Source organism: Cuculus canorus, chromosome 9 (assembly GCF_017976375.1).
Source record: "Cuculus canorus isolate bCucCan1 chromosome 9, bCucCan1.pri, whole genome shotgun sequence".
Classification (NCBI taxonomy): Eukaryota; Metazoa; Chordata; class Aves; order Cuculiformes; family Cuculidae; genus Cuculus; species Cuculus canorus.
In genome coordinates this window covers 15,152,056-15,162,886 of record NC_071409.1, presented here as the reverse complement: position 1 = coordinate 15,162,886, position 10,831 = coordinate 15,152,056, and the positions used below count along the sequence as shown (strand labels likewise).

General features: G+C 58.7%; 1 protein-coding gene across 4 annotated transcripts; it reads right to left on the bottom strand.

Annotated features, from left to right (window-relative positions):
- Window positions 1-683: 683 nt before the first annotated feature.
- Window positions 684-9,916, bottom strand: PTMA (prothymosin alpha). 4 transcript variants are annotated; one of them, XM_054074793.1, is made up of 5 exons: window positions 9,617-9,916; window positions 5,126-5,197; window positions 4,412-4,508; window positions 1,776-1,849; window positions 684-1,312 (listed from the first exon to the last, which is right to left on the bottom strand). In XM_054074793.1, exons 1-5 carry the CDS (start codon window positions 9,659-9,661, stop codon window positions 1,265-1,267), a joined length of 336 nt encoding a protein of 111 aa, XP_053930768.1. In that variant the 5' UTR covers window positions 9,662-9,916; the 3' UTR covers window positions 684-1,264. The 4 variants fall into 4 exon arrangements, with proteins under 4 accessions (XP_053930768.1, XP_053930771.1, XP_053930770.1 ...); XM_054074796.1 differs by having other exon boundaries at window positions 4,418-4,508; window positions 9,617-9,909; XM_054074795.1 differs by having other exon boundaries at window positions 4,412-4,505; window positions 9,617-9,868.
- Window positions 9,917-10,831: the final 915 nt, after the last annotated feature.

Here is a 10,831-nt window from a genome sequence, read left to right as displayed (position 1 = left end):
CACCAGCCACAAACAATTGCCCATGAGCCTGACTGCAGCGGGACAGCAGGATTGCTGAGCACCCTCTACGCTCACCCCTGCTCACTCCCACTCAGCCCATCTCCCATGGCTTCCCAGCCTCTCCTGTCCCTACCAACCCCCAGGAGCAGCCAGGCTGTGTGGGATCATGCAGAGGCCATGCTGGGGGCACAGTTGCAGCTCTCCAGGGAGAACAGCCACGGGAACACACTGCCTCACGGGCTGGGACAACAGCTCAGGGGTGGCACAGCTGGGATCCAGACCCTCCCCAACCAACACCCTGCACCCCTCAACTCTCTTTCCAACTCTCTTCCCAGCCTGGGTCCAAAGCAAAGAAAGGAAGGAGAAAGAAGGGAAGAAAGAAATAAAAAAACTAAAAGAAATGAAAACAAAACCAAAAAGCAGCAGTTGGGAGGCAGCCTTGTTAGGACAACTCAGCAAAATAAAATTCCGGTTTATTGTTGGACAACATTGTTTCACACATACATCAAACAGGCCAAAAAAAAAGAAAAAAAATAAAAATAAACAGCAACTTCATAGACAGAAAAAAAAAAAGAAAACCTTTTTATCTTTGGCCTTGCCACCTCATACAAACCACAATCTATGGTACAGCTAAAGTACATACACAAAAAAAGTTACTGGAATGCTCAGAATAAGATTGTAAATTTTTTTTTTTGCATTTTTGTCTTTTTTTTTTTAATTTTTTTACAAGGTTTTGTTTTATTCTCCTTTGAGATAATGGTTTGGGCCTGGTCACACCACAAGTAAAGTCAGAGATAGGTAACAAGAGAGATATACACTTCAAAGCCCCCCTTTTGGTCAATCCGAGATCACTTAAAAATGGCGGACCTCCTAACAATATGTACAAAAATATAAAATGTAAATAAAAAATACAAACAAATTCTCCTTTAAAGTACTTTTAAGAAAGAAAGCAGGGCCTTGAAGTTTTGGTGCCTGGGGGGAGGGGGTCAGTGGGGAAAGGGGGGGTTTCTCTCCCCGCTAACGGGCGAATCGTTTCGTTATGTTCGTTGAGTGGCAGCGCCGCGCAGGGGCTGGGGTTCACTCTACTTGGTGAGGATGACCACGGCGGAGGGGGGAAGAAGGGGCTCTGTGTGTGTGTGTGAGGGAAGGGGGCTGCAATGGGAGGGAGGGAGGGATCCCAAGGGTGAAGAGGACGCGCTGGCCTTTTTTGTTGGTTTGTTTTCCTCCTTATTTAAAAAAAAAAAAAATAATAATAATTTGCTGCCTAGTCATCTTCATCGGTTTTCTGCTTCTTGGGATCGACGTCGTCGTCCTAGGGGGAAAGCAAAGCCGTCAGGACATGGGTGAGGGAGCATGGCTGCCAAGGTGCCTAGCGAGAGCCACACCAAGGCGGGCAGTGAGCTAGAGAGGGTTGGTTTCACGTTCCCTTCCTGTCTCAGGGACAAGGACAGCAAGACAAGCATTTCTCCCCTTGTGCAGTCCTCTCTCGCAGCCAGCTTGGGGAGCCTCTGAGCACCCCTGGCCCACCATGACACCCCAGTGCTCCCCAACCGAGGGCAAACAGCTCCACGCAGCCAGAGCAGACACCCCACTAACCAGGCCAACATAGAAACAGAACTGGGCTGCATCGCCCGAGAAGTAGAGGCACACAGAGTGCACCAGGCAGGGAGCTCCAGCCTCGGAGCCCAGCCAAGCCTGGCCTTTCGACCCCACTAATGCTTCTCCCATCCCTCTGGGGACACGGGTGGCTCAGAGGGGCAGGCTGCTCTTCCTACCTCGTCGTCCTCAGCTGCCCGTTTGCCTGTGGCTCCCTCAGCTTCGTCATCTTCATCACCATCCTCTTCCTCACCTGCACAGAGAAGGTGAGGAACATAAGACCCTCTCGGAGGGTTATAGGACTGTGCACCTCCCTTCCGGATTTAATCCCAGTTCAGCCCCACACTGCCACATCCAGCCTCCCATCTCCCAGCTGGCAGAGCTCCTGCCCAGGACAGCAGGTGCCCAAGGACCCAGAGCCTTTCAGGGCATCCCAGATGACCTGACCCACAACAAAGGGGAGATAAGGATTGGCAGCAACAAGTTCAGAGCACAGGCAACAGGACAGCAACACCATCACCTATGGTGAGAGTCAAAATCATGGCAAAAAGGGGGTGGGAGGGGGAAAGGGGATGAAAAAAAACTGTTTCTAGTGGCTGCTCTGCCTAACTGCTTCAGATTACTTCTGCTTCCCTTCGCAGCCATTAGTCTATCTTTAATGAGTTAAGAGAGCCAGAATGCATTAGTTCTGAGTCAGAACACTTTCTAATTATCAGCACAGCAAACAAATGCTACCAACTTATCTTACAGCCAGAGAGCAGGATGAGCAGCGTACTCTGCTTTGACCCACTTCGAGCTCAAATAGGCCAGTGGATCAGAATGACCGAGTCTATCGCATTCGGCCAGTTTTGGGGCATTGGGGGCAGGACCAGAGGCCGTAGAGGAGGAACAACCTCTCAGCTGCCAAGACGAGTCTCTTGTGTAACAGCAGACCCTACTAAAACTGAGAGCGTTAAGGCCAGTAAGCTGGCTTTAAACCACCGCCACGAGCCACACGTATAGACAGCTGGGGGATTAAGGTCAGCCCATCCTCCCGTCCCCTCTTCTCTTCCCAACGCGTGCCCAGCTGCAGCATGGCCCATGCGGTGGGAAGGGCCAAGATTAGCTCCCAGCAATGGATCAACACCCTGGCAGCCATCACATGCACTGGGCTGGCTGGGGGGGGGGGTCAGGTGACAGTGCCAAGCTGATTGGGAGCATTTTTAGTTCTTTGAGCTGCTTTGAGCAAAGCAAATAATGAGATGGGATGGGGAGAAGGGCGAGAAAAATATACCTTCAAGCTCCCCTCTGCTGTCAAACTCCAGGATAGAGTTTGGCTGCAAGTGTTGGAAAAAAGAGCTGATGCAAGCTGCACTTGCTGCCTTTTAAATCTCTCCCCTGCAGTGTTCATCTGCTCAGGTGCAGCTTTCAGGCAGAGATCACCCAAGGGCAGCAGGCAGGGATGGACAGAGCCGGGTGGGATCCCAGCGAGTTGTTGGTGCCTCCAAGCACTGTGTGCCAAATCGTGCCTGTGGTTGGCAAGCTGGGAGGAGCAGGGCTGGCACTGCAGGACCAAAGACTCCCCCGGGCTTGTCACAGCAGTATCCAAGCAACACTTCCACCCCACACACACGCGCCTGCGGCACACGTGTCCCTCTCCTGCCAAAAGGGAGCAGAGAGAGGAAAAGTATTCCTCCCCCTCTTCCACCCTGATGAAGTAGGGTTGGAGGTAGATGGGCTTGGGACAGCAAACACAGCACTGTGCTCTGTCCCCAAGGGCGGAAATCCCAAATATGAACAGGGCCACGATTCCCAGATTTTCCTACTGAGCCAGTTCCTACCGAACAGGATGGCAGACAGCAGGCTGCCAAGACAGTGCTACCCCAAAGGAGGCAGCTTTCCCTGCTTACAACTGTCTGAACAGGCACTGGCCTTATCATGTTAGGGACAGGGCTGGAAACCGTCTCCCAAAACCAACCAGCAGGTTAGTAGGTCAGCACGTAAACTGAAAATTCACAGGGGATTAACCTAGTAACAGCTAATCAAGGGCCTCAAGTTCATTCCAGCATAACAAGAATGGTTTTTTCCCAGCCTTAACGAGTGATAAAAATAAACAACGTTATTCATCCAAGTAGATCTTGGGGAAAAAAAATAATAGCAGGGAGGGTGAGAAGCGATTCGGCAAGTCACTGCTGGATTTCTAGTTGCTGCTGCCAAAACCCACTTCCAGGCTGGGTCAGGTCAGGAAACAGGGGAGGAAAGGGAGACTTGGGACACTGCAGACAGGGAAGGTTCAAAGTAAGCCTATCCACTCCCGTCCCAGGAGCAGGTTAGTGCTGCAGGTCTCCCCTCTGCCTGCTTCCACACAGGAAAGGGCAGGGAGAGAGGCCTGCATCAGCCTCTGAGCATGCTGCTCCACAACGGCAGCTCCACAAACAAAGAAGGTGACCTATTCCTTGTGCTGAGGCGCTGCCATCCATGGCTGTCCCCGTCCCACCAGCCAACACTCGCATCTGCAGCAGCCATTGCAATCACGAGAGTCAAGGGCAGGTTTTACTACTTGCACGGAAGGGCTAATGCGCTTATTCAGTGCCGCGGTACGGTGCCGTCTGGCCAGAGGGAAGAAGGAATCTGCCCTCAACCTGCTGGAAGGGATTCAAGGCTGACTTCACTCCCAACACCGGTGGCCCAGGCAAGCAAGGAAGGACTGAGCCCAGCTAGCAAGAGCTGCCTGGCCACAGCGGCAAGGGTGGGATGCTACTACTCTCAGCTCTCCGCTGCTTCCTAAGGCAGGATACAGCCATGGGATGGGGGTGGGGGGAACAAAGAAAGTTACCATCACCCTCTTCTTCCTCATCCTCTTCCTCACCACCTTCCTCTTCCTCTTCGTCTACTTCGTTGTCAGCCTCCTGCTCTCCATTTTCCTCGTTCTCCTTGGCAAGACAAAACATCACTTAAAAAAATGCACTGGGGAAAGGACAAGGGGGGGGAAAGAGATGTTCAACAGACGTGTGCATCCCCACCTTTCCTGCCTAAAGCAAAGCACCAGCGCACCAGAGCCCCAGACACGCATCCCACTTCTTTTCTGCCTCCACATGACAGAGGCAGCCCAGACATGAAGGATGAAGTCCTGACTCCAGCCTGCAGCTTTAAGGCCAAGACAAAGGCTGCAAAAGCTCTTGTGGCACACTGAAGTGCAGAGCGTATTTTCTCCAGAACATTAAAAATAGGAAAACCAATCGGTTTTTCCCTCTCCTTTTCCAGTGTGTAGGAAGAAGGTGTCACTGGACACAACCTCACACAGCTTTCAGGGAGGGCATCCAAGTCCAGACCTTCCCTTCTCCACGCACAAACTGCTCACAGGCTCAGGAGCGTCTGCTGAACTTGAAGCCACAAAGGCTCGAGAGCTCCGTGCACTGCAGCACTGCTATTTGCAAGGGTCCCCTCTCAGGCAGGGCAGGAGACAAGATCACAGCAAAACCAAAGAGAGGAAAATAAAGAGACATTGGTGCAAAGGGTGCCTCTCCCTGGAGACTGCAGCCATACTCACAGCGTTGCCGTTGGCTGGTGCATCTCTGCCATTTTCTGTTTCTTCAACAACTTCCTTCTTCTCTTTTAGATCCTGGAAGGAGCAGAAAAGCAGAGAAGTCACCTTGATTCTAGGTGCCTGGATCAGTGAAGCTGCAGATCAGGTGTAGGAAACGCAGTCCGAGAGAGAGCAAATGATTTCTCTCCACACCAATTTGCTCTGCGATTTGGTCGACACATTCTGGCTCCTCCTTGTGAATGGGAGAGCACAGGGGCGAATCTCAATCCAAGCCCGCCTTGCCAGAGAGCGGCTATCTGAAAAAGAGACTGCTCTGTTTCACCTCTGAGCTCCCTAACACACAGAACTGACCGCCTGCATATGCTCAACAGCAGCAGAGCTGGCTGATTGCCCATCTTAGCACAGTCCACACAAGCTCCTGCAATGCCACGGTGAGCCAGCAGCCCCGAACGTACAGGCTCTGCTGCCCCAGGGCTGTGGACATTCATGGCTGCTCGATTCCTTTGCAGAAGAAAAGAATCCCAGGGACTCACTAGCAGATACAGTGGTCTCTGTCCTGCCCCAGGAAAATCATAGAGCAAATATTACACGTCTGGTCTTTCTTGCGGCAGCAGAGAGGAGACTCCAGGATCCAGCTCACAGCTTTAAGTGTAACAGGATGGGGTGGGGGAAGAAGTCTATTTTTAAACTGCTCCAAGAGCTGTGCCTGGCTAGTTTGGTTCAAACCTCCATCGCAAGCAGAGTGAGGGAAAAGCAGGAGCTTGTGTGTTTTTGCTATTGATCACTGTCAAAATGCCATGCCAAGTTGCTTGGCAAACAGGCTGAGAGGATCCAACTTTATGTTCCCGCATAAAGAACACTTGGATTTAACACTGGCATCTCTGCCTGCATCCTCCTCCCCTTCTGTTCCTCCATCAGCTGGAGCGAGATCCTTCAGCACAAGGAGCCTTCCCCAGCCAAGGAAAGCAGAGAGGCCCTTCCCTGGGGCCAGCAGTGCAGCCACGCAGCCGGCTTCAGGGACCACGAGGTGTTTAGAAGTTGCTGGCAGCTCCTTCCTTCGCTGCAGCAGCAAGCAGCTCTGCCCCCCTTCTGCCTGCCCTTTGCAGCCCTCTCGCAGCCTGCAGCAAGCGGGCACTTTCACTCCCACTGAGCCACTGTTACTTCCTTCTGGGAAAACCAGCGGGTAAGAGCATGGCACTGGTCCTTCTAGCATGACCAGTGCTCTGCTTTGGGAGAGTTTCTACTACCCTGCAGGCTGCTGGGGGAAGACTGCACAGGGGTTTAGACCACCAGATTATTTAAACCACCCCCAACAGGCACGCACAGATACTGTTACCAGAGGCACCCAGGCTGCCAAGTGCACCAGGGAAAGACTTTCCTGAGAAACGAGCTCCGAGGTGACTACACCTGTTGATCAAACCTCACCTAATTAAACCAGCATCCCAGGAGCCTGGGGTGAAAGAAAAACCACACCACCTCCCTCCTCCTCTCACTGCTCATACACGAATCCCAGCCCACGTCCTCCATGCTGCCCAACTCCACCACAGTTCTACACTGCTCCCCTACTCCCCTGAGGCTGATCACAACCATTAAACCTCCTCCTGCGCCCCACAGCACTGCTGCCTCTCATCGGGCACACGGGCATAAGGGCGGCAAATTTTTTCCCAAGTTCAACACAGAGCAAACCTAGCGGTCAGAGTTTCCACATCTCACCATGCCCAACTCTTTTCAAAGGGAGCCGTTCATGAAACGTAAGCAACTCTCCCGGTGAAGGAACAACTCATTCTTGAGGATTTTGGCTGGATGGATCTCCAGCCCTGACCTTTCCCACACCACTGAGGACGCTCTCGCTTTCAGGACCATGAGGATGCCAGGTCATGAAGTCCTCGCTAGCGGCAGGGATGCAGAGGGCACCACAGCGTCTCCCCTTCCCCAGGCTCCGTTCAATACAAGCAGAGATGTGTACAGCAGCCGCTACACCAGCAGTCCCTGCAGCAGGACTGCCCGGGCTCCAAGATTCTGATAGCGCTGCTAAGTATAGATATGGCAAGGCTGTTTGTCCATAAAATAGCAGCAGCATTTAGTCATACCCTAGCTGGACGGGAAGCTCTACCTTTGCTCCCGCTCCGCTCCCGGGGCGCCTCGGGCACGGCAGAAGGTAGGATCCCGCTGGAAAGGATCGGGATCGCCCCTGCTCGCTGCTTCCCTCCCCTCCTCCTCGAAGGGGACGAGGCGGCGGCGCCGCACCCCGCGCCTCACGCCGGCAGGGGGCGCCCCCGTGCCGCCATGCGCGCGGTCGCCGTTCGAACCGCGCGCCACGCCGCGCCCCCCTCTCATTGGCCGCCCGCCAGCGCGCCGGCCCCGCGGGCTGCCGGGAAATGTAGTCCCGGCGGAGGCGGCGCGCGGACTCCCGCTCCCAGCGGGCGGCGCGGGCACGGCCGCACGTGGTGGGCGCCCCGCGGCACCGCGGCGACGACGGCGGCGGGCGGGGGGGGCGGCGCTCGGCGCGGAGCCACCGCCCGGGCGGGGCGGGACCCTTCTCTCCCTCCCCGCCTCCCGGGACCGCTCCGGACGGCGAGGCGGGATGAGAGCGAACGGCCCCCCGGTGCCTCCGCGCTTCCCCCGTTCGCCACCGCGCGCGCGGGTGTGCGGGGGTCACCTTGCCGACACCGACCCCCGGCGCCTCCCCGGGAGGGCGAGCCGGGGAAGGGGTCCCTCTATCCCCTACGCTGTAAAGGGCAGGGGAAGGTTAACGGCGAGCTCGGCCCCGTTCACCCGGGTAGAGATGAGGACCGCCGCGCCGCGTCCCGGCACCGGGAGAGCTGGAGGAGACCGAGCAGCGGCCCCGGAGCGGAGGCAGCGCGGGCGGGGGCGGGGGGCGGCTGCGGGAGCGGGAAACAGAAGTGAAATCGAAATCTGCCAGAAACGGAGCTTTGTTGGTTGTTTTTCGCAAGCCGTCCTCCCTGCCGTGTGTTTTTCCCCGCGGCTCCGCTTACCCCCGGCAACGGCACGAGCCGGTGCCGGCCGGGGCGCCGCTCCAGTCCCAGCGACTGTCCCGGCGCGGCGTGCCCGGTGCCCCGGGGCCGCTCCGCGCAGACAAAGGCGGGCACCGGGTACCCCCGGGAGAGCCTCTCCCGACCCGCACCCCCGGCACCGGCTCGCCGAGCCTTCCCGCCGCGGGGGCGACCCCGAAAATAGCAGCCATCCCCCCCTCCGGGGGCAGCCCCGGCTCCCCCGCCGCCTCCGAGAGAGCGACCCCCCGCCCTCGGGGGCAGCTCCGACACAGCAATTGCTCCCATCTTCCGTGGGGGGCGACTCCGAACCTCCCCCCCCGCTTCCTCCGGGGGTAGCACCGACACCGAAACTGCCCCCCCCCCCCCAACCTTCCGGAGGGGGCAACTCCGGAATAGCAACTGCGCCCCCAACCAACCGGGGGTAGCAGCGATACAGCAACTGCCCCCTCTCCCCATGAACCGGGGGTAACACCGACACAGCAACTGCCCTCCCTCCTCCTCCGGGGGTAGCACTGACACACAAACTGCCTCACAGCCTTCCGGAGGGGGTAACTCCGAAATTGCAACTGCTCCTCCTCCGGGGGTAACACGGACAGAAACTGCCCTGCCTCCCGCCCGTTAACCGGGGGGTACCACCGATAAAACAACTGCCCCCCCAGCCTTCCAGAGAGGGCAACTTTGAAATAGCAACTGCCCCCTCCTCCTCTTCCGGGGGCAACACGGACACAAACTGCCCCCCCCCCCCCCATCAACCGAGGGTACAGCAACTGCCCCCCCCCCATCATGGGCAACATCGACACAGAAACTGCCCCCACCTTCCTCCTCCAGCGGTAATACAGACATAAAGTGCCCCCCTTCCTCCGGGGGTACCGCAATTGCCCCCCCCATGGGTAACACCAACACAGAAACTGCCCCCCCCATCAACCGAGGGTAACACGGACACAGCAACTGCCCCTACCCCGCCTCCGCATCACCCGCATCGGCTGCAACTCCGAAACAGCAACACCTCCTTCCCTCCCGCTTTTCGGGACCAACTCCGCAACACTCACCGCCCCCCCAACCCCCCCGCAAGGACGGATCCGAGCGGGACCAAAGTTTGCCGGGGCTGTCAAGCTCCCCGCGCAGCCGATTGAATGAGCCGAGCGCTGCCCGCCGCCGGGCACCGAGCCGCCCCCCGAGCCGCCGGGACGGCCCCGGGAGGGCGCGGGCAGCACCGCCGAGCACGTTTCCCGCACGCTGTAGACAAAGAAACGGCGCAGGCAGCTTCCCGCACGGCGGCCCCGCACCGAGCCCCGCCGCCGCGGAACGGGGGGTGGTGAGCGAGTGCGAGCAGGAAGGCGAAGAGGACGAAAAATATTTTTTTTAAAAAAAATAATTAAAAATCGATTAAAAAAATTAAAAAAAAAAACAAAAACAAAACGGAAAAAGGTGTTGAAAAAAAAAATGCTGAAGGGTATGGAAGCGTCGGGCGGAGTCTTACCTTGGCGGAGATCTCAGCGCTGGTGTCCACGGCCGTGTCGGACATGGCGGGGGCGTGCGGGGCTGTGCGGGGCGGCGGCGCGAGCAGAACAATGCCAAGATGGCTTTGCGCGAGCCAGTGGGGACTCACGCGGCGCCACGGCGACTCTTATAGACCCGGGGGCGGCGCGCGCGCTGCCCCGCGCCTCGCCCATTGGCCGCGCGCGCAGCGGCCGCCCGCTCCCATTGGCCGCGGCGCAAACAATGGGCACGGCCGCTTAAAGCGGCAGGGGCCGGCACTGCGGCGATGAGTTCGCGCCCGGCCTCAGCGTGGGCGAGGCGCGCGCCGCCGGGGACACGCCCCCATCCGCACCGCCCCTCCTTCCGCACCGCCCCCCGACCCACCCCGACGTGGGAGGCGGCGGCGGTCGGGAGGGACGGGGCTGCCCCCCCCACCCCAGCCCCGCATGCCGGCGGAGGGGAGGAAAATAATAGGAGTTAAAAATAATAACAGTAATGCGGGAGAACCGGCGCTGCACCCCCGCCCCGCCCCGAGCACGGGGGGGAACAGGGGGAGCCCCATTCTGTCGGTGCCCGCCGCGGGACACTGGGGGAGCTCGGTGCCCGCCGGACGAGTTCCACCCTGTCCGTTCCCACCGGGGGAGCCCTGTGCCCTCGGTGCCCGCCGGGGAAACCGGAGAACTTGTGCCCTCGGTGCCCGCCGGGGAAACCGGGGAGCCCCATCCTGTCGGTGCCCACCGGGAGAGCTCGGTGCCTGCCGGGGAAGCCCGGGGAGCCCCATCCTGTCGGTGCCCGCCGGCGGAGCCCCGTGCCCTCAGTGCCCGCCTGGAAAACCCGGAAACCCGAACCTGTCGGTGCCCGCCGAGGGAGCCCGAGGAGACCCATCCCGTCGGTGCCCACCGGGGGAGCCCCGTGCCCTCGGTGCCCGCCGGGAGACACTGGGCACCTCGTGCCCTCGGTGCCCGCCAGCGGAACGGGGAGCCTCCATGCTGTCGGTGCCCGCCGGGGGAACCGGCGAGCCCCATCCTGTCGGTGCCCACCGGGGGAGCTCGGTGCACACCGAGAGACACCGGGGACCTCGCGTCCTTGGTGCCCGCCGGGGGAGCCCGATGCTCTCGGTGCCCACCGGGGGTCCCGTCGTTGTCCTCCCCCCCCCATCCCGTTCAGCGCCGCGGCTGCCTTGGCCCCAGCGCCGCCCGCCGCGCACAAATGCGGG

Coding starts and splice junctions, on each gene's coding strand:
- PTMA (XM_054074793.1), bottom strand. CDS start 9,661: ATGTCCGACACGGCCGTGGACACCAGCGCTGAGATCTCCGCCAAG. Junction 4,509..5,125: donor CACCAGCCAACGGCAACGCT/GTGAGTATGGCT, acceptor TGTCTTGCCAAG/GAGAACGAGGAAAATGGAGA. Junction 1,850..4,411: donor TGAGGAAGAAGAGGGTGATG/GTAACTTTCTTT, acceptor TTCTCTGTGCAG/GTGAGGAAGAGGATGGTGAT.